Source organism: Schistocerca americana, chromosome 3 (genome assembly GCF_021461395.2).
Source record: "Schistocerca americana isolate TAMUIC-IGC-003095 chromosome 3, iqSchAmer2.1, whole genome shotgun sequence".
NCBI classification, from domain to species: Eukaryota; Metazoa; Arthropoda; class Insecta; order Orthoptera; family Acrididae; genus Schistocerca; species Schistocerca americana.
In genome coordinates, this window is record NC_060121.1 from 815,257,418 (window position 1) to 815,280,920 (window position 23,503).

At 42.6% G+C, this 23,503-nt stretch overlaps 1 protein-coding gene across 3 annotated transcripts in view; it reads right to left on the minus strand.

The window, feature by feature from the left end:
* LOC124607472 (Werner syndrome ATP-dependent helicase-like) overlaps positions 1-23,503 on the minus strand; it is a 227,863-nt gene that overhangs the window by 85,117 nt on the left and 119,243 nt on the right. For all 3 annotated transcript variants that reach the window (XM_047139823.1, XM_047139825.1, XM_047139824.1), the window contains 2 exons: positions 19,374-19,556; positions 19,048-19,286 (listed from right to left, as the gene is read on the minus strand). In XM_047139823.1, the coding sequence (XP_046995779.1) occupies positions 19,048-19,286; positions 19,374-19,556 (422 nt within the window). The remainder of the gene's footprint in view (positions 1-19,047; positions 19,287-19,373; positions 19,557-23,503) is intronic.

Consider the following 23,503-nt stretch of genomic DNA (forward strand, 5'->3'; position numbering starts at 1 on the left):
AGAGGACTTGCAGATAGAAGTTGACAATGTTGAATTCTTTGGACTAGAGCTTGATAATAACTTCACTTGGGAGGTGCATGCAGTGGAACTGCTGAAATATCCACAATTCTTTGCTAGCAATATGAAGTTATCACGTATAAATAAAAACACTGGTATACTTTGTTTACTTTCATTTCTTAACACCAAACAGTATCACATAACTGGGGAATCCATCAAGCATCCTAAGGTTTTCCGGGTTCACAACTGTGTAACATGAATTATTTATAGTTAACATTCAACAATTCTTGTAGGAACCTATTCAAAGAACTGAGTCCCCCAATTATTGTTTCTCAGTAGGTTTCTCTCTCAATTTAAATAATTTAGGAGTAAAAGATGATGATGATAATTTGATGTGAGGGGCACTCAAGGTCACGGACATCAGTGCCCTGACAAAAAGTCAGCACGCTAATCTCATGGGTGTCCCCACATGTGGAGCAGTTTATAATGTATTAAAATCTGCCTCCCTTCCCCAAAAATTTAGGGATGTGCTCTGACAGTTCACAAAATTTCACCACCCTTGTAACATTGGGATCAGTATATGTTAGGATGGTGGGCAGAACTCCATTGAGATTGAGGGCTGCCCTAATATCAACATACAGGACACATGTTGCCACAATATGCCGGCTGCACTGGAAGTGGCATACCACAAACTTCACAGAGTGGTGGATCTCCCCTCCCCCCCCCCTCCCCCCCCCCTCCCCATCCCCAAACCTCTGAGGAGGAAGCCATGTGTTAAAGGACTATGTCCAAAACACAGACTGGTGTGCAGAACCTCTTTCCAGCAGTAAAGCTGACATAAAGTCTGCCATGCCTTTGTGGTTGATTTGAGTGACCGCAGTTTGTTTTATCACCTGCAACCATTCAGTCACCCACTGACTCATGATGGATCTGTCAGAAAATGAGATGATGTCATGCAATGGGATGAACAGCACGATCCCGACATGCTTCCTTCGCGGCTTTGTCATTGCCCTCAATACAGATGTGGCCAGGTACCCAGCAGAAGATCACCTTCTTGCCATGGTGTAAGGAGTCATGGATGAGCTGAGTCAGCTGGTCTACTACTGGATACATTTGGTGAAGTACTTGCAGTGCACTAAGTGAGTCTGAACAGAGAAGAAACCTTGAACGGTGATGTCTGTGAACCCTCCCCAGTGCAATCAGGATGCCATATAACTCCGCAACGTAATTTGTAAAGTGTTATGGAAGATACACTTTAAAAACCCTACCAGTGAAAACATCTGAACAATGGAGGGCGTTCTCTTGCAGGGATCTATCTGTATAAACAACAATAAAACTGTGGTACATACTTAAAATGGATGAAAACAAAGTTTTAAAAACATTATCTGGAGTACAAGTTTTCTTGTATTGTGTCAAGCTTAAAATCACTTTGGGCCTCTGAAGACACCAAGGCGGCAATGCGTTCCATCCCTGGCTGTGTATTTTTATGCCTGATAGATCCAAATCCTTGGGACAATCTGTAGCATGTATCCCAAAAGGCTTGGTTGCCTGGGGCAGATTCCTGAACAGCCATTCAAAGGTGGGTTAGACCACTAAACTAAATGTCAATGACTGAGGTGACGCTGAGATTTTCAGCACCTGTCGAGCCAAAAGGATACGTTGCCGAATCCAGAGTGGTGGTTCACCAACCTCTGCACACAGATTCTGAACTGGGCTGGTCTGAAAGGCTCCAGTCGATATCTGAATGCCCTCGTGGTGGACAGCATCCAACATCTTGAGATAGGAAGGATGGGCTGATCCATAGACCACAATGCCATAATCTAAACGTGATCGAGCAAACGCCCTATAAAACTGCAGGAGGCAGCACCTGTCAGCTCCCCACGTTTTTTCTGCTGAGGCATTTCAAAATATTCAATAACTGGAAGCCCTTTGTTCATAGGTCTTTCAGCTGTGGGAGCCAAGTTAATTTCAAGTCAAATAATAAACCCAAAAAGCACAGAGTTTCTAAAAAATGTAAAACATTGTCCCCCATTGTGAGCACTGGTTGGTTAAAACTTCAGTGAGCACGGTTAAAATTGACATTGTAGTCTACTCAGACGAGAACCGAAAATCAATTATCCTGGCCCAGGTTTCCAGCCTTCTAACGGGCAGGTGTAGCTGCCTCATCATTGTTATAAGATCAGAGGGAGAGTAGAAGACGGCAAAGTTATCCACAAACAAAGAGCATTTGACAGGGCTCTTGACTGCGGAGGAAATGCCACTGATAGCGATGGCAAACAATGTGACACTGAGGACACTGTCTTGGGGGACCCTTTCCTCTTGAACATAAGAGTCAGACAAGGCATTGCCAGTGTGATATCGAAAACACCAGTCCTCATGAAAGGATTGGATAAGAAGTGGCAGGCATCCACATAGTCCCCATTCATGAAGTTGACGAAGGATGTTGTACCTCCAAGTTGTGTCATATGCTTTTTCGAGGTCAAAAAACACACAAACCAAATGGTTTCAGCGTAAGAAGGACTTCTATGTCACCGTCTCCAGTAGAATTAAGTTGTCAAGGGTGGAAACGTAGTGTCTGAAACTGCACTGGGAACAGCTCAGGTGACCTCGGATTCGAGCAGCCAGATGAGGCAGCAGTTGACCATGCATTCCAGAGTCTTACTCATACAACTGGTAAGGACTACACTCTCGTAACAGTTAGTGGCACTACAGTCCTTGTCTGATTTCCAGAATGGAATTAATATTGGCTCCTTCCAAGTCATGGGGTACTGTTCATCAAAACAGATCTGACAAACAAGAGAGGAGCTGTCGTTTTGATTCTGGGCACAGGTGATGAAGCATGGCATAATGGATCTCATCAGGTCCTGGAGCAATGTATCTGGCTTAAGACAAAGCTGATTCCAGTTCCCACATGGAGAATGTTAAGAAATTGAAGTTCCTCATGTCTGGAGCCCTACAGAACCCTGAAAAGCAGGAGCTTGTCTGGATGACATAGTAACAGTAAAGGAGTGTTCAGTTAAAACCTGGCGTGTCCACCAACACCCCATTACTTAAAAAGGCCCTAAGGGGATGTGTACTGCCCTTGCCTGAAATCTGTCTTATTGACTCCCAAACTTATGCAGTGGGAGTATTAATGGAAGTCATGAATTCCCTCCAGGAAGCCCTCTTCCATTCTTTTATCACTTTGCCTCGCATGTGCTTTTGCAGATCTGAAGGCATGAAGGTTTCCTGTAGTTGGATAGTGTTTGAAGTTCTGCAGAGCTGTTCATCTGGCCTTGATTGCCAATCGACAGTCATCATTCCACCAAGGTACAGTCCATCGTCTGAGGTGATTACTGGACCGGTGGATGAACTCTGCAGCGGCCCATTGGATCTCACAAGTGATATGGGCCACCATCTCCTGTGCACTATCCTTTCGTTCAAAAATAGCCTGTCGACTGTACTGCAATCAATTTGCCCCATGTATCATCCATCTTTGTGGTCTTCTGTCAGCCACCGTCCTAATCAGTAGACAGACCCACATTGGGAAGTGGTCACTAGAATGTACTTCTGGAGTCACTTCCCACTAGACTGAGTCTGCAATAACTCGGGGACAAAAACAAATGCCAATGGCTGAAAAAGACCCTGTAGCTGTGGAAAAGTGTGTCATCTGACCTGCGTTCAGAAGACAGATATTCTCAGAATGGATGAGTCACTTGATCATCTGACCCCTGGAGCAAGTGGTAGCCGAGCCCAACAGCACGTTGTGTGCATTGAAGTCTCCCACAAGGAGGAATGGGAGTGGGAGTGCCCCGAAGAGTTCTGCCAGTGCGTCTACATTCAAACCATCATTAGGCAGTACATACAAGGAAGACACTGTGATATTAAAGGGTGAGAGAACTTTCAAAGCAATTGCTTGCATGGCCTTGGTAAGAGGGACAGTAAGAGGAGTGGCATCTGTCATGAATGAAAGCAGCTATTCCACCTTTAGCCCTGTCTCCAGTAGTATCGTCCTTTCTGTATGGGTGGCAATCCTGTAATGCAGGTGTGCCAGTAACTTTAAGATGTGTTTCTTGTAAGCAGATGTAGAACAGTTTCTCCTGGACCAGGAGCTGTAATTCTTCCAAATGTGAGTGATATGGATTTAAATTTCACTGGGTTACAGAAGCCACTGTTTAGCGATGGTTGTTTTTTCCTTTCTCCCTCGGAGGTGGTGATTTACTGGGGAGGTCAGGGAGAATGTTAGCCGGTTCCCGGCGCTTTGGTTCCTTCGATGGGAAGTCTGTATCCTGCAAAGCATAGGACCCATCAGAGAGGCAGAGAGCTTGGCGATCTGAAGGTGTAACTACCGCTTTCTTGGACTTGAAACTACTTTTCGAAGGACATTTCTCTTTACTGATGGGAGGAGGTGGTTGCCTTGGTTGCAAGAACGGCTTAGTTGGCTTGTGATGGTGGGTAGTGGTATGCGGCTTAGGTGGTAAGCCCATTGCTGACAGCTTCCAAATGACTTCAGTTTCAAGTGGGGTGTTTCCTTAGCTGGTACAGCGACAAGTGCATGTGCTCGTACTCTAATCTGTGGTCTGAGTTTGCGTGCAGGCATCACACCTGGTGATTGGTGGCTTAAGGGCTGATGGAAAAGAAGGAGCGGAAACTGGAGGTTATATAGCCTTGAAAGCTTTTGTAGCTTCACCATAGGATATGCGTCTCTTGACTTTCAACTTCAGAATTTTCCTTTCCTGGTTGTAAATCTCACACTTCCTGCTCCACACTGGATGAGCCACAGAGCAGTTGAAACATTTCGGAGGAAGTATACAAGAATTGCCTGATTTGTGAGCTGAGCCTCCACAACTGCCACACGTAGCCCTCCCATGACATCCTATAGTAGCATTGCCAAATCTATGACATTTGTAGCATCACACTGGGTTAAGAACAAACAGGTGAACCTTAAGACGGATATAGCCTGCAAGGATATGTTCAGGTAATTCTGGAGTACTAAACATTAGAATAAATTTTGTCGATTTTTCCAATTTGCCACTGACTCTCCTCATATAGTTTTGCACTTCCATGACGCCCATATTTTTCCATTCTTCAAGTAGCTCCACAGGGTCCACATCCATTACATCAGATCAGGTAACCACCTATAGTTAAGGGTGTTGTGCAACTCAGACTCAACTGGGTAGTCACCTAAGGCCTTACATCCCATGAGCTAAGATATTTGGGTTGAATAACAGCAGTTTCAACTAGAAGTGTTACATTATGAAGTCATTTGACACTTTTAGAGACCCTTCCAATGCCTTGTGAATATAGAAAGGGGAGACCTTCTCAAAGGTTCCCACTGTTCACTTGATTACAATTATTATGTTATGGCACACTAATGCCCTGTTACTACAATTCTGAGACTTCTTTCCAGGAGGACTGACCAACCAAGCTCTCTCTGATGAGAGAGTGTAGGTACTACCTGACAGTACACCCATCCCGTCAGGAGTAATAGTTTGATGAGACCGTTCCACAGGGATCCCAAGAGACGCTAGGGAAATAACCGTCGACCCAGGCAGAGCCCTGCATGCCTGTGCAACCCTTATACAAGTGGTAGGTGCCCCATAGGTTGCCCGTTAGAGACTGTTTTACTTCAACAGCCATTCACCTCTTCAGCATGTAGCACACCTTGAGGTTGATATATATATATGTGTGTGTGTGTGTGTGTGTGTGTGTGTGTGTGTGTGTGTGTGTGTGTGTGTGTGTGAAGCCAGGACCCACGTTCTCCAAAACACACAAAATTCCACTGCTGTGCCACACATTGGTCGCTGAAGCATGACCAGAGATTACGGTGACAAATGGCTGGCGGCATTTACCAGTCCCCAGCTCAGGAACCCCAGGGTTGCCAAGCCCGTACTCAGCAAATGAATGCTGAGCCCCTAAGGGGAGGAGTACAGGAGACCACCCATCTAATAGTAGAAGTATGGAGTCTTCAACAGGCACAAACACAAATTATTTGTGAGCTAGAGTGTGTACAGCACACACACACACACACACACACACACACACATATGGCCATTCATTGTGGTGGACAGCTGGCTGGTTGTCATGACGACATAAAAAGCTGTGCAGTAATTGCAGCAGAGTTGGTATATGACATGGCTGCTTTCACAAGTGCTCTGCCTCTGATGAGAGACAGTGAGCCTATGAAAAGAATAGAATAGGAAGTGCTGGGAGGGTGGATTGGATAGATCTTGCACCTGGGTCTTCCACAGAGATTTAGCCTGTATGGCTAGGGACTGGGAGTGGCTTGTGAGTGGACCAGAATGTTGTGTAGGTTGGTTGTGCAACAGAATACCACTTTAGCAAGGGTGGGAAGGATTTTGGATAGGATGTCTCTTATTTTTGGGCATGATGACAGATAGCCAAAGCTCTGTTGTAGGATGTGATTCAGTTGTTCCAGTTAGGGGTGATACTGGGTGACGAAAGGGACACTCATTTGTAGCTGATTCTTTGGGGTGGTGGAAGGATTAGGGGCTGTGAAGATATGGCATGTAAAATCTGTTTGCAGACTAGGTTTGAGAGGTAAGGCCTGTCTGTGAAGCCACCATGATAGCTTCAGTAAACTGGGCAAGGAAATTCTTGTCACTGTAGGTACACCAACCACAAGTGACCAGATGTATGGGAGCGATTTTTTTGTTTGGAAGGGGCAACAGCTATCAAAATCTAAGTACTATTGGTGGTTGGTGGCTTTAATATGGATAGAGAAGTGGATGGTGCCATCTTAGAGGTGGAGGTCAATGTCCAGGAAGGTGGCATGTTGGGTTGAGGAGACCAGGTAAATGGATGGGAGAGGTGGTGTTGATATCTGAAGGAATGAGGATGGGTGTCTTGGCACTCAATCCAGATGATGAAGATATCAATGAACCTGAATCACGCAAGGGGTTTGGGTAGGGTCGTGGGGCTAAGAAGCTTACCTCTAGATGGCTTATAAAGAGGTCGACATAGGAAGGTGCCATGCAGGTGCCCATGACTGTGCCACAGATTTGTTTTCATACCTTTCCGTGAAAGGAGAAGTAGTAGTGCATGGAGACATACTAAGTTTGGTAAGATGTATGAAGACTGAGGTAGGGCTTAGGAGTCTGGAGGACAATGGGAGAGGTATTGTGTGTCCAGCCAGCACAATGCAGGAGCACAAGTGTGTGTGTGTGTGTGTGTGTGTGTGTGTGTGTGTGTGTACTCTAGCTCGTCAAAGGGTTTATTCCGAAAGCTAGCAATTTTTTCTCTCCCTTTTGTGGGTAGGCCCATGGACAACTCAGTGGTTCTGCTATCTGGCAAGCCACTCCTTTACTCCTAAATTATTTACATTTTCCCAGAACTTTCCTTACTACACTTATTCATTAATGAAGTTTGTCATAAGGGATATAAATACATTTCAAACTAACAGCTCAGTTCACAGAATCAATACTTAGGCATAATAACAATCTTCTTGAAGTCACTCACTTCAGTGAAGAAAGGTGTACATTATTGAATTACACACATTTCAAATGTAATCTAATTGAATAGATAAATAAAAAATCTACTCACCAAGTGGCTGCAGGAGAAAAAGCACATAAAAAAAGGTTTTACTTATGCAAGTTTTCGGAGCCAGTGGCTCCGTCTTCCACCAGATGGGTTGAAGAGAAAGGAAGAGGGGTGAAAGGAAAGGAACTGGAGAGGTTTAGAAAAAGTGACAGAGTTCAGAAAAGTCACCCAGTACCCCAGGTCAGGGGAGACTTACTGGACAGAATGAGAAGGAAAGACTGTTGAGGACTGCACCAGATGAGATTTGAAAACCCGAGAGCTTAAAGGTGGGAGACAGAGTAATATGCAAGACAGAGATTACTGTTAAAACACTGTGCACAGGTTAATAACAGTGTAAAACTAAGTGCATTGTAAGTAATAGAAATGGGAGGAGGGACAGTGAAAATAGACAGGTCAGAAAATGAAAGGTACAGAAAAATAAAATGGAGTGGAGAAAGCAGTAATTACTGTGAAGAAATGCTGAGACAGAAGGTATTAGCATAAATTGAGGACAGATGGGTGACACGAACCAAGGACATGTTGTAGTGCTAGTGCCCCATCTGCAGAGTTCTGAGAAGCTTGTGTCTGGGGGTAAAATCCAGATAGTGTGTGTGGTGAAACAGGCACTGAGGTCATGACTGTCATGTTGAAGAGTATGCTCTGAAACAGGATATTGTGCATTGCCAGTATACAACCTCTGCCTATGTCCATTCATCCTAACTGATAACTTGGCAGTAGTTCTGTCAATGCAAAAGGCTCAACAGTGTTTACATAACAGCTGGTATATGATATGTGCCATTTCACAGGTGGCTCTCCCTTTGGTAGTATAAGTTTTGCCACTTACAGGGCTGGTATAGGTGGAGGTAGGAGGGCACATAGGGCAAGTCTTGTAGTGGGGACAGTCACAGGGGTATGAGCCATATCGTAGGAAGACGGGCGCAGTAGGAGCATAGGGTCTGACGACAGTGTGGACACTAGGAAGGTGACAAAAAGCTATTCTAGGTATTGTGAACAAAATCTCGGACAGAATGGATCTCATTTCAGGGCATGATTTTAGGAAGTCATGGCCTTGTCGAAGTAGCTGATTAATACAGTCAAGACCAGGATAATACAGAGTGATAAGTGGTGTGCTCCAAAGTTGTTTTTTGGAGGGATCAGCTGTAATAGGATTCAAAGTGATGGCCTGGAAAATCTGCTTTTTGAACTAGGCTGTTGGGGTAATTACGTCCAATAAAGGCTGAGTTGAGAATGGTGGTGTATTGCTGTAAAGAGTCTGCATCCAAACAAATACGTTTGCCTCAATTGCCAATGCTGTATGGGAGGGAATGTTTGACATGGAAAGGATGACAGCTATCAAAATGTAAGTACTGTTGTTTGTTAGTAGGTTTAATGTGGACAGAATTGTGTAGCTGGCCTTCAGTGAGGATGAGATCAACATCAAGGAAAGTGGCATGGGATTCAGAATAGGACCATGTGAAATTTAATTGGGAGAAGATATTTAGCGATTCCAGGAATTTTAACAGATCACCCTCACCCTGTGTCTATATGGCAAAGATGTCATTAATGTATCTAAACCAAACTAGGGGCTGAAGGGTTATGGATCCCAGGGAAGCCCCCCTCCAAGTGACCCATGAAAAGGTTGGCATAGGAGGGAGCCATCCTAGTTCCCACGGTCACACCTCTCAAAGGTGAAGTAGTTGTTGGTAAGTATAAAGTTGATCAAGATGAGCAAGAATAATGTCATAGGTTTGGAATCAAGTGGGTACTGACTGAGGAAATGTTCAGTAGCAGACAAGCCATGTATGTGGGTGGTGATGGTATAAAGAGAAGTGGCATCAATGGTAACAAGCAAGGTGTGTAGTGGGAGTAGCATAGGCATGGAGTTCTGACAATCGAAGAAATTGTTGATGTCTTTAATACAGGAGGGAAGTCTTTGTACTATGGGTTGCAGATGGTGAACAACTAAGGTGTTTTGAAGCCAGGAATTATAGGAAGGCCAGGATTATTGCATGTGGATCTTAGGAAGAAGGTAAAAGGTGGAGGTGCATGATTTGGGTGGGATAAGAAGTTTTATGGATAGAAGTGTCAGTCCTTGTGAGAGGCCTAAGGTTTTAAGATAGATCATTTCGAATCACAGAGATGAGATCTTGATGGATGATGCTGCATGGAGAGGTGTCACACAGCTGACGTAGATCTTCGCTTACATACTCCCACAAATAAGTACCACACTGGTAGATCCCTTGCCCACTAGAAGGATAATGATGGAGTCATCAGCTTTTAGGGAGCCAAGAGCCTGGAGTTCTGCAGAGAACAGGTTAAAGTCATGTAGCGATCCGAGGAAGGGCTGTGAAGAAATGCTGGATGTGAAGAAGTCTTGGAAGGCTTGTCAGAAATGATTTTGTGATAGTGGTGGTGGATCAAGTTGGGATTGTGGTTGGAACTGTTCAAGGCAGGGTCCAATGTCAGGTTTGCTGTTGGAAAGGTTTTGGGATTGGGTTGCAAAGTGATATTTACAGTTGACATTATGTGTGAAGGAAAGTAGGTCCTTCACCACAGCAGCATGATTGAACGCAAATTTAGAGCTGAGAGTGAGACCCTTGGATAATACAGACAATTCAGGAGGGGAGAGTGCTATAAACAAGAGATTGAGAACACTGTGTGGTGAAACATGCGCTGTATCTTTTGAGAGATACAGAGTCGAGAGAGTGTGCCGAGACCTCCCCAGTTCACTGCTAGTACCCACCATGTCACCATAGCGCGTCTGTGCGTAGCACACCAGTATTACACCATAATTAAGAATGAAATTAAAAGTTAAAGTTGCTTTTTCAAACTTTGTCAACATATGCTTTAGTGTAATAACATTTAAACTGTTAAGTATCAGATTGATTGGGTCAATATTTTACCTAAGTACATCATTTTAAGAAAAAAATAAGTGGCGCTAAGTAATTAAGCTAGGAAGCCAGAAATGGGTCATAATGTGTGCATGTATGTCAAAATTAACTGGTACATGTCTCAATGTGATTAAACCAATATTTTGGTCAGAATCAACGTTTTTAAGAAAAATTGAAGGTGCTAAATATTAGACTTATAAATGTGAAAATTTGTATGTCGCTTCAGTTCAACATAAAAATAATAACTACATGACCCCCATTAAGCTACCTCTAATAGTTTTTGAGTAATTTACTGAAAACTAAATTTGGAACAAAAACTTCCTTATTTGTAGTAGATTAAGTATCTGTTATATTAATGCTAGAGAGTTTTGGTTACAGCATGTGATGAAACCTATTAAATAATACAGCTATAACACGTTTTAGGACCTTGATGTTAATAACAACCAATACCACGTGTCTTAAAGTTGTAGTTCAGAGGTCATGTTCTACTGTCAGTTCCGTTATAAAAATTCTAGAAGGCAAAGTTTTAATGGAGATGAGCTAAAACTTTTTCTGTGATTTTAACCAACTTATCTACATGTATACAAAAATTACAATGACTCTAAACTGATTCATGACATTGTTGTAAAATATTGTGTGTCTGAGAAAGCGGTTGTTTAGAGACTGCTACCGTGGGCATAGGGCGGATGACAACAGGTGTTCCCTTGGCTGTCCACTGCGCCACATATATAAATACAGCTCAAGAGGCAAGACTAAGCTTCACTTCACACCCAGTCACTATCAGATCCACATCAGTCAAACGCTGGAACACGTGCTGCCTCGGATGACGTCAGAGGCAGGCTGTTACAAAACACTTATTTTCAGTAATAATAAATAGTGAATTCTTGAGGACTGTACACCATCCTGGATAGCTTACATTTTGCAAAATTAATTGTTAGTGTGTCGCCCGTAATGTTAACAAATCCACGTGGCAAGTGATGACCATTATTTTCCACTTTTGTGGCAAGCATTTATTTTGATTATCAGTAGTCAGGGTGAAAGACAATTTAGTACAAACTTACCGTAGAGGTCACCTCTGAACTGCTCATAGTGCTGTTTAGGATAGAGAGATTTACTGTCAGTAAGTGCATAAAGAGTATTAAAATGCGGTGCATGTGAAACTTTACCAAATATATGCATCAATTAGAACTCAAAACCTTCATTTATAATCATACTCCTGATCCTACTGAGCAAATAGAGAATAGAAACGTTTCTTTCAGTGATGTGGACAAGAATGTGGACTTGCAGACTGGGAACTATAGTCAGTATGTTCTCTATCACTTTCTGGCTGACCACAGAAATAGTTGCCAGGATCTCATAAAAGACGGTGAACAATACTTACAACAATTCCAATTTCCTACTATGACTAATGATTATTAATATGACAACCAACCTGCCATGCCACAGCTGTACTTTTGCGACTGGTTCTTGTGATTATGAGTTGTTACAGATCTGGGACACACTGCTGAAGGCTGTGGGATGTTAAGGAAGTTAGCCAACCTCTGTTTGTAGGTGAGGAGTGGAACAGTGATTAGCAGATGACGCATATATGTTACAGATTAGTAAGTGCAAGAGGTTACTGTATTTGAAACTGTAAAAGAGTCTGGTGTAGAGTAGGATTACATCCAGAAACAGGGACTCTCAATGTTAGGCCTGTGGGATTAACTCCAAGCAGGTTTTAAGAAACAGAATGTGGGACCCTAATTTTGATAGTGCAAAAGCATGTTTTAGGAGTGGCAAAAAGGGGAAGCAGAGGTGGAAAAAGATAGAAAAATGGAAGAAAAGCAAGGAAAAAAATCCGAGAACAGACAATGGTTGAAAAGGTGAAATGAATGGACAAAAATCTCTCGCCAGAGAAGTGATTCATATGACATGAAAAAACGCTTGGAAAAGAAAAATATCGATAGAGAAAGTTGTGAAAAGAGGCAAAATTTTAAAAACTGGGAAAACAGAAAGAGAAAGTCATATATGCCAACCTTTACACAGGTCACTTGGAGGGGGGGGGGGGGGGGGGGGCTTCTGGGATCCATAACCCTTCAGCCCCTGGTTTGGTTTAGACACATTAATGACATCTTTGCCATGTGGACACACCAAAGGCCAGCTACACTCTTCTGCCCACATTAAACTTACTAACAAGTGACAGTACTTACATTCTGACACCTGTCATCCTTTCCACATCAAACATTCCCTCCCAAACAGCCTTGACAATTGACGCAAATGTGTTAATTTGGATGCAGACTCTTTACAGCAATACACCACCATTCTCACCTCAGCCTTCGCTAGACATAATTAGCCCACCAGCCTAATTCAAAAGCAGATTTCTTGGGTCACTGCACTGAATCATTGTACTGCTGATCCCCCCAAGAAACAACTTCAGAGAACACCACTTCTCACTCAGTATTGTTCTGGTCTTGAGTGTATTAATCAGCTACAACTAGGACATGACTTCTTAAAAGCATGCCCTGAAATGAGATACATTCTGTCTGAGATTTTGCCCACCAGAGCTAGAATAGCTTTTCAAACCTCCCCCCCCCTCCCCCAATCTCTGCAATATCCTTGTCACACCCAGACCCTATGTTCCTTCTGTACTGACCTGTAAGAGCCAAAATATATACTACCAAAGGGGGAGCCACCTGTGAAATGGCATGTCATATACCAGCTGTTATGTAAACACTGTTTGGCATTTTACATCAACTGATAACTATTTACATCAAGTTATCAGTTAGGACGAATGGGCATAGGAAGAGGATGTTTACTGGCAACACACAATATGCTGCTCCAGAGCATACTCTACAACATGACAGTCATGACCTTGGTGCCTGTTTCACCGCACAAACTATCTGGATTTTACCCACAGACACCAGCTTCTCAGAACTCTGCAGATGGGCACTAGCACTACAACATGTCCTTGGTCCGTGTCACCCACTTTCCTCAATTTATGTTAATTCCTTCTGTCTCAGCATTTCTTCATAGTAACTACTGCTTTCTTCACTCCATTTTAGTTTTCTGTATCTTTCATTTTCTTACCTGTCTATTTTCACCGTCCCTCTTCCCACCTCTATTACATACAATAAACTTAGCTTTTCACTGTTATTAACCTATGCACAATGTTTTAGCAGTAATCTCTGTCTTGTATATTACCCTGTCTTCCACCTTTAAGCTCTCGGGTTTTCAAATCTCATCCGGTGCAGTCCCAAATAGTCAATCTTTCCTTCTCATTCTATCCAGTAAGTCTTCCCTGATCCGGGTACTGGGTGATTTTTCTGAACCTTGTCACTTTTTCTAAACCTCGTCAGTTCCTTTCCCTTCACCCCTCTTCCTTCCCCTTCAACCCTTCTGTTGGTAGAAGGAGCCACTGGCTCCGAAAGCTTGCATAGATAAAACCTTTTTTTCATATGAGGATTCTCCTGCTGCCAGTTGGTGAGTAGATTTTTTATTTATCTGTCTAATTACATTATACTGTCAGAAGTTGATTATTTTTGTTGTTACACATTTCAAATAGCTTCTCAGCAACCAGAAAAAGTTTAAATACTAATAAAGTACAATTTAGGAGGAACATAAGGAATTTAATGGTAGGTAATTACTACCCCACTGATGAATTTCTTACTGGAATGAACTGCTGTACTTATTGTTAATTACATTACATAAATTAAAACTGTGTCATATCCGAATGTTACAGCTGCAGTGCAGTACTGCAATCTGTGAAAGTATTACACACAATTTTTTTTTTTTTACTATGATTAATTGCAAAAGCCTCAGAATTGTTTTATGCGTGTGGTAAACTTATTATTGAATAATGTAAATGAAAACATATGAAATTTTTTTTTTACTTTTTCTGCATCTCTTAGGACCATTCCTGTTAGCAACAGTGAAAAGGGCACTATGCGCTAGGTCAGTAGTTTGTGGATAAAAGTTGAGGATTTGGGTCTGATGGGAGGCGTGCAGTAGTAGTAGTAGAAGTAGTAGTAGCCCATGTAGTCGCAATGACCACTGTGTTCAGAAGGCGAAGGTGTCAGAGCGTCTGCCTAGATTACATTAAATTCAGTTTTTGTTCCATAGACCCAAAAATGAGATGATTGTCATGGGTGTGGAACAAGTCAGAAAGTACAACGTACAACATTCGAATAGCATACTCACTACTCTGATCATTTGCAGGACATTGACAAACTATGTCAATATATTACAATAAACTGGATCTGCAAATATTTACAGAAATAATACACTGTCAGAATGAAACACAGTTATACACTTTTAATAAATTAATCATACACAAAATACATAAGCCTGACGGCTGTCACAATTGAACTGACATTTTTACTTAAGCTGGTCTAACAGTCCCTGTTAAGATAGTCATCTATAGAGTAGGAGTTGCCTATCAAAAATTCTTTCAAACTCTGTTTAACCTGTCAAACAATGGAAAATCCAGGATGGAATGTAACAATATTGTGAAAAGGAAAGTTGCTACTCACCATATAGCGGAGATGCTTAGTCACAGATAGGCACAACAAAAAGACTGTCACAAATAGTAGCTATTGGACAGTAAGGCCTTCGGCAGAATTAGACAACAAATACACACAAACGAGTTGCTTTTGCCTCAGTGTGTATGTATGTGTTCACCGCCTAATTCTGACAAAGGTCTTACTGGCCGAAAGCTATTATTTGTTACAGTCTTTTCGTTGTGCCTACCTGTAGCTCAGCATCTCCACTATATGGTGATTAGCAACTTTCCTTTTCACAATGTTGTTACAATCTGTTTCCCCTGCACTTTATTTGCAACCAAGTTTTTAATTGTTGCTGGCAGTTTATTGAAAATGTGTGTTCCTGAATACTGGATACCTTTTTGGACCAAGGTAAGTGATTTTAAGTCTTTTATATACTGGTCTTATTCCTAGCACTGATACTATGAACTGAGCTATTGGTTGGAAATAGAGGCATATCACTTGCAACAAATTTCATTAAGGAATACACATACTGAGAAGCAGTGGTTAGAATACCAAGTTCCTTGAACAGGTTTCTAAATGATGTTCTTGAGTTTACACCACAAATGAGTCTTACTACACACTTCTGCATGCTAAAAACATTTACTCGGTTTGATGAGTTACCCCAGAATATGATACCATATGAAATAACAGAATGAAAGCAAGCAAAGTATGCAAGTTTTTTTTCATTTTTATACCTCCTACATCTGACATCATCCTCACTGAAAATACAGACTTGTTTGGGTGCTTCAGCAATTCTGTGGTATGCCTTCTCAACTGAATTTTTTATCGAGTTTTAATCCCAGAAATTTAACACTGTCGATCTCTTCGATCAGCATGTCTTCATATGTTACACGCATGCTGGAAGGAATCTCTTACAAGTTCTGAACTGCATATGCTGAGGAACACCACATGTAATTAATTCCCAATCATATGAAGACCGACTGCTTACTCCAAAGGTATTTTACAATGACATCCTTTGTTTCCTGTTAGATAAGACTCAAACCGTTTTGCAGCATTTCCGGTGACACCATAATATTCTAATCTACTTAAGAGAATGCTGTGATTCACAGAGTCAAAGGCTTTTGGCAGGTCACAGAAAATGCCAGTAGCCTCTAATTTGTTGTCTAATGAATTAAGTACATTCTCACTGTATCTGTAAATAGCCTTCTCTAGATTGGAGCCCTTAAAGAACCCAAACTGTGACTTGGACAATATATTATTTGCAGGAAATGCTTAAGAAGACGCTTGAACACAACCTTCAGAAATATTTTTTCAAAAGCCGGCAAATGTGAAACTGGTTGATAGTATCTCTTTCTCTCCCTTCTTGTAAGGAGGTTTAACTTCAGCATATTTTAGTCTGTGTGGAATTGTTCCTCTGATAAGAGACTGATTACATAAATACCTTAAAACAAAATTCAAACTCACTTGATCACTCATTGCTTAAAACTTTGTTGATGTGTTATCATAACCACTAGAATACTTTGATTTTAAGGATTTTATGATGGATGCTACTTCTCTGGGAGACGTGAGTGTCATTTCCATTTTACTGGAGTTTTTTGTGAAGAATGGTCTCAGATATTGCATTGCACTGTTTACTGAACCTTTTAAGCCCAACCTGTCAGTAACAGAAAAAGTACTTGTTTAAGAGGTTTGCAACACTACATGCACTAGTTACCACGCACTCATTTATTTTTTTACAGCTATCTGTTCCACCTCCTTTTTGGTCCCATTTCTCTCTGTCTTCACTATATCCCATGCAGTTTTTATTTTGTTGCCTGATGTAATTATCTTTTTCTCTTAATAAAGCGGCTTAGATTTCTGCATTACAATGCCAGTATCAGAGGTGTTCCTAGATAGCAGAAACAGTCTCATTTTTGTCCCATATGATATCTTTATTCCTTGTGTAATCCATTGATTGTTTTTAGACTTCTGTTTGATTTGAGTTACCTTTAGGGGAAAACAATTTTCAAAAGAGGAAGTAAATTTATTAACGAAAGCTTTGTATTTTGAGTCTGAAGTATTGTGTCTTTGAGCAATCTCCGTTTTTGTCTGATTTATTACCCTGCTATACTCATATTTAATTTTTTTTATCTTGACAAGTTTCAACATTTAACACAAGATGCTGCACATTACGATCAGATAGCCCATTTGCTATTGGTTTTGTGTCAGACTTTTTTCCCTACATTTGTCCAGAAAGATACTATCAATACCAGTCTCAGAGTTGCAAAGTTCACAGTATGAATTAAATTGAATGACAACGTTACTGACTGCAATAATTGTTCACTGGCAGAGATTTTCAATAAATCCACATTAAAATCACCAGCAATCACTATTTCCTTGTTTCTTACTGTGAGATGGGACAACAGAGCTCCCAGACTTTTTTTATGATTGAATACGAGGGTGTTTAATTCGAAATGCCCTACATTTTTTTACAAAAAGCCATTAATATACACAGACAAATATCCTTGTTCGTGCTTCACATTTGATGTTTGTTCTGTGCACCGGTGAAGTTTCAGACCTTTCTGGCAGACGACGGAGCTGTAGTACAGTGTCAAAATAGCATCTACATATGACTCAAGTTAAAAGCAGTGTGCTGTTATTGAATTCCTGTGTGCAGGAAAAGAAACCGTGGTGCACATCCATAAACGTGTGCAGTGTATAGCAATGCTGCAGTTGATAGGAGTATAGTTGGGCAACGGGTAAAGAAAGTTACAGCTTCAGGAAATGCAGAAACAGAGCTCCATAATCAGCCACACTCCAGACGTCCTGTCACAGCCACTGTTCCAGACATGCTGAATTGTGCGGATGCCATTATTCATGCCAATCAACATACCACATTTTGAGACTGACAGAGAGGCCTTTTTGAAGTTGACAAGAGTGTCAGTCATGCAGTGAAAACATGGCTATGACTACATGACAAGAGCTTTTACCAGCAAGGAATACATACTCTTCCACAACGTTGGCTTAAGGCCATAGAATGTGATGGAGACTATGTAGAAAAACAGGACATGGACGAGACATGTTGATGTATATTGTCGCCAAATTCTGACTCTTTACAACAAATACGTTCAGAGAAAAACAATGTGAGGCATTACTTATTGAATGACCCTCGTACTACTTCTGTTGCACTAGCTTCTAAGTGCTGTTCTGAGCAAAACTTATTAATATCAATATTCTTGAAACTAAAACAGTTTTTGACAAATGTAGCAACTCCTCCTTTCTCCATATTTTCTCTACAGAAGCGAGAAGCTAACTTGAATCCTGTAACATTAAGTCAGCAGGAGACCCGGTTTCGAATCCAAGTCCAGCACAAATTTTGAACAATTTCTATTGATGTAAATCAATGCTCCCTAGCAGCTAAATGTCACTAATGTCTTTGTATCTTGATTCATAATGGCTGCAGGGTCAAAATGGTGTCTTCTTTCGGATATGTCCGATAAAACAGACACCACATATACAGACTAATATATATGTTTACAAAATCTGTATTTCAGACAGAATGCAAAGCAACTGCATTCCTCTGTTGTATTTCTGCTTAATGAACTTACAGAGAGGATGGGAGGGGCTAGGACCCTTAAATAGTCTTATGCAGAACACATTTTCTTCCCTCAATTTGCAAGGCAAACAAGATTAAAATGATGTGAAGTATTTTTCATGTCTACTGTACAGCGGCATGCAGATTAGATGTACGTAGATTTAGTAATATTTTTTTTAATATGTAGTTATACTTCATGTGGTGGATTATCTTAATATCAGTTATAATTATTTGCCTAAATTTAAGTTAGGAATTCGTGAGTAATTAATGGGCTGCAATGCATGAACATTTCCCACCCACTGCACTCTCTCTGATATATGGATTCGATGATGACTATGTAAGACTATAAGAAGGTGAAAATATAAACTGAGAAAGCTGAGCAAAAGACAAACAAACACCAAAGAAATGAGGAAATGTATTAAACACCAGCTCACAATCAGCCTATCTAAAAATGCTCCGATATAATCGGCATATAGCAACACGTGATGAAACATCTGCATATTGTCTTGCCCTTGAAAAACTGTAGCAGTACTAAAGAAGTTATGCCACTTGTACATAGTTGTAGTTTTTTTTCAATTTTGTGTACCTAATGCTCTCCACCAAGCATCAGGCTTGTGTTTTCCACAGCCATTCAACTTATGTTTCACAGCAGCAGGAGGGAGTTTGGAAGATGTTGATCCACGCAACATCAATATGTATTTTGCAAGGCCAAATCTGCCTGACATGGCCTCCACTGCTCCCATTAACAAATGTGCCTCTTTGGCCACTTCTATAGTGCCATCTGTCTCAAGGCCATCGTACTGATCATTGTTGCCTGGTATTTTCCTGGGAAAAATATAGTGGAACAATGTTAACAAACTGAGACATAACACTAAAATTGTATGGTCACAATTAGAGGAAGAGTCAGCCTACCTGCGAATGCAGTTATCACAGCACACACTAGAATCAATGCTTAATGCTTCAGATGAGTCATCTTGGAAATGTGAAAGGAGCAGCTTTCGTCTACAGTCTGTAGAGTACAAGTACCTCTCCATTTCCTGTGCCATGTGGAGTCGATGTTTCTGGTTCTCCCCACTGATGCCCATTAAGAGAGACCTGTTTAGAAAAACAAACTTCATTAAACCAAAAGACATAACAAACATCTTATTCTGATTTCATTATATTCATCTAACCTTACAATTGCAAATCGGTCAATACAGTACTGATCTGTGATTGTGAAAGCAATAAAATTCGGTGGCATATATGTGGGATTACCTTATACATGCAGTGTATCAAAAGCAAAATCCTTGAGAAAAGTTAAAACTATCAAGTAGCAGAATGGCTACGTAGTGGTTTCCTTCAGGTAGTGAAATTGTGAGTACTGGAAGTAGATACACATAAAAGTAGAAAACATAACACCCAGCTTAAGAAACTTATATCTTTCCCCAGAAAAGAAAAAAGGATAGGTTGGAGAAAGATGGAAAGAAAGGACAAGTCACACATAAAAAAGTTTAGATGGACGATGTGTACAGAATAATGAGAGACAAAGATGAAAGGCACACAGTAGAAGGTCAAAGATAGTACAATGGTAGACACTGTGCCCTATAACAGGGGAGGGGGGGGGGGGCGCGTGCAAATGGGGGCGCGGGTGACAGTAGGGGGGGGGGGGGGGCACGGGCGACAGTAGGGGGGGGGGGCGCGGGCGACAGAAGGGGGGGGGCGCGGGCGACAGAAGGGGGGGCGCGGGCGACAGAAGGGGGGGGGGGACGCGGGCGACAGAAGGGGGGGGGCGCGGGCGACAGAAGGGGGTGGGGCGACAGAGGGGGGTGGGGCGACAGAGGGGGGGCGGGCGACAGAGGGGGGGGCGCGGGCGCAGGCAACTGGAGGGCGGCAGGGGGGCGCAGGCAACAGGAGGGCGGCAGGGGGGCGCAGGCAACAGGAGGGCGGCAGGGGGGCGCAGGCAACAGGAGGGCGGCAGGGGGGCGCAGGCAACAGGAGGGCGGCAGGGGGGCGCAGGCAACAGGAGGGCGGCAGGGGGGCGCAGGCAACAGGAGGGCGGCAGGGGGGCGCAGGCAACAGGAGGGCGGCAGGGGGGCGCAGGCAACAGGAGGGCGGCAGGGGGGCGCAGGCGGCAGGGGGGCGCAGGCAACAGGAGGGCGGCAAGGGGGCGCAGGCAACAGGAGGGCGGCAGGGGGGCGCAGGCAACAGGAGGGCGGCAGGGGGGCGCAGGCAACAGGAGGGCGGCAGGGGGGCGCAGGCAACAGGAGGGCGGCAGAGGGGCGCAGGCAACAGGAGGGCGGCAGAGGGGCGCAGGCAACAGGAGGTTGACAGTAGGGCAGAGTCTGTGGTAGGGTGATGGTGATCGGAAGAGGGGAGGCAGTGAGTGAGGTTTGGAGGCAGTAGAAGAATAGACAAACATATTTGGAGGGAAAGAGAAAGGGGCAAGGTCTATAGGCAGGTTGAGGGTGAGGGAGGGAGGGAGGGGACTGGGAGATGAATAGTAGAGTGATTCTAGCAATGAAGACAAAACAGGTGGACTTGTTAACAGAGCTAAACCCAGTAGAGTGGCATGTTCAAGCATAGGCCAAGTTCAACAAAACTAGTAATGGATGAGATGGTTTAAGTGAAATGCATTCTGTAGTCACCCCTGAGGTTCCTAGAGCCATATTGTACAGCATGCTCAGGATATTGATTGTATGGTTAAAAATAAGGGAGATAAAATATATCATAATTTTTTGGAGAGCGACACGCACAACCTTATTTGACAAAGCCATTACATCCATTTTTTTCTGATGGGCACCTAAACTGACACTGGTTTTGTATCATCCTTTTACCAAAGAAAAAAGTTTCATTCATTTCTGTTTAAACTGGAAGTAAAAGAGGATGCCTGTATGTGCCACAGAGCAAGATATAATGTGGATGCATGGAACTTTGCAACTGCCATTCTCCTAAGTGTCATGTGGTAAGATTATGCTCAATACCTTGGTAGTAGGAGCCTGGGAAGCAGAAGGTTCCTCTGCGTCCATTTATTTGCTTAGCCAGTTTAGTACTGGTCATTCCTACATAAAAAGCCTTGGAGTGAATATATGTTAGTTGTCAAACAACATCTGTTTCACATGTTGATCCGCCTGTGAAGTACAATTTACTAATGTTGGAACTGAAATATGTAGTAGTGGGTGGACAGGGAAGGAAGTTCTCATAATGATAGTGATTGTAGGGATAGGATCTTACGGTAAGGATGTTCTAGGAACATTATACGGTTTGGCAAGAATGATTTGGAAGTTAGGAGGGCAATGAAAGAAGACAGTGGACCACAAGTGCAATGACAGAAGACAATGGTCCTTACGGGAGGAATCTTGGAGAATGAGGATGAGGGCACTGCAAGTGCATGCCTTTTTTATATGGAGTCCACTCAGCTGTGTCGTGTGAGAGAAAGGGTGAATACACATCACACAGCTTGGCGAAAGTTGGGGAGGATGATCAGCACTACCTTGCCTAATGACACAGTCACTTGCACGGCTTTCATAGTAGGTAGCACAGAGATATGCAAAGGGCGCAAAGCTCCAGTGTGTGCAGGCTTTATGCTCTTCCGTAGGGCATACGCTATGTTGTGGCATAGCTAACAGCCGTGCTTCCTCAGCCACTGGAACTAGGCAAATTCCTATTGGCCACATTTCACGAGTGCTCGCCTAGTGAAAGCAACTGATCCTGTGCCACATGGATAGTGAGTGATGGGGAAAGAGTGCCGCACACTTGGCTTCACCACACAGATGCACTTCTCAAGTGAGGAGGTCTTCGCAGGGCTTTTACTTGAGAGTGATGTATTGAGACATTTAGGGCTTTCCCGCTACTTGGTCACAAGAGGAGCAACATGAACAGAGTGGCTTTGGATTTAGAAACAAATGAAGTGAAGAAGTGAATTTGATTAGGGAAAAAGGATGAAGGCCTTGCAGAAAGTGGAGCAGTTCTCCTTCAAAATGAGTACAGTCCACAAAGATGTCATCACGATTCAACTCACTGAGAATGCAACAGCAGTGATGCAGACCCTGTGACATACCTACAGTTGTTCATGAGTACATTTCTTAGAGCTTCAGTCAAATGTATCTGTTCTGCAGGTTCTTTTATGATCACTGTCTCTTACAAATCAGTAACAGCATACCCTCCTTCAGCAGAAGGTGTAAGATTGTCATTCTTTCACCAGTATGACTCAAGGCCTTAGATAATTTGCAATGAGAGACATCCACAAAAATAATGATCTGCCAGTGCTGTTTCTGAACCTCATCTCAGAGCAACACCAACAGAACACGTAATGATATCTTGCACACTTGTGGCTCACTGTAGTGGAAGCTCTGTAATATGTCCCACAATTCATGCAGGTGTCGTATGTGACTGCAGAAGCGGTTAATTGTAAGAATTACGTACACCAAGCAATGGTCTCTGATAACAGACAAACACTTCATGTGTTCCACTTCACCTCCTCCTATAACCTCAACAACAGTCATTATCTTCGTCACTTCCAGTTCACCAGTCACCTTACAGCCCAAAAGTCAAGGTGTGTATGGAAAAGGACAGTGATGTGGTAGTCACAACCTCTGATAGTATCTTTAATGAAACACCAGTAAACGAGAAGAACCTGGATAAATTTTATGCAATTGCCAGCTGAGACTGGCACTCTACTTAAAGGACCAGGAGCTGCCCTCTGCATTGCAGCATGCATTCTTACTGAAGGATCCGCCTCTTGCCTGCAGCTATGGCCACTACTCCAAGTACATAATCAGCACCGTCCTACATGTAAGGTCCCAGTTTCATTTGTGTGCTTTATATGACTAGTTTCAGCTATTTTTGTTTTTCTGTATACCTCCACAAGTGCTTTTGTGCAGCATTACTAATTTTAACTGATGTTAAGAAGAGTACATTTTTTCCCAATTTAAGAGATACGATTAGAGTATAAACTTACAGAATGTTTGTTTTCTCTCACAGTCATAGTAATATGAACACAAGGGCACTTTTTCATTCAGCAGAGTGGTAGGAACTGTATGTAATGTTCACCTGGGGAAGTGATA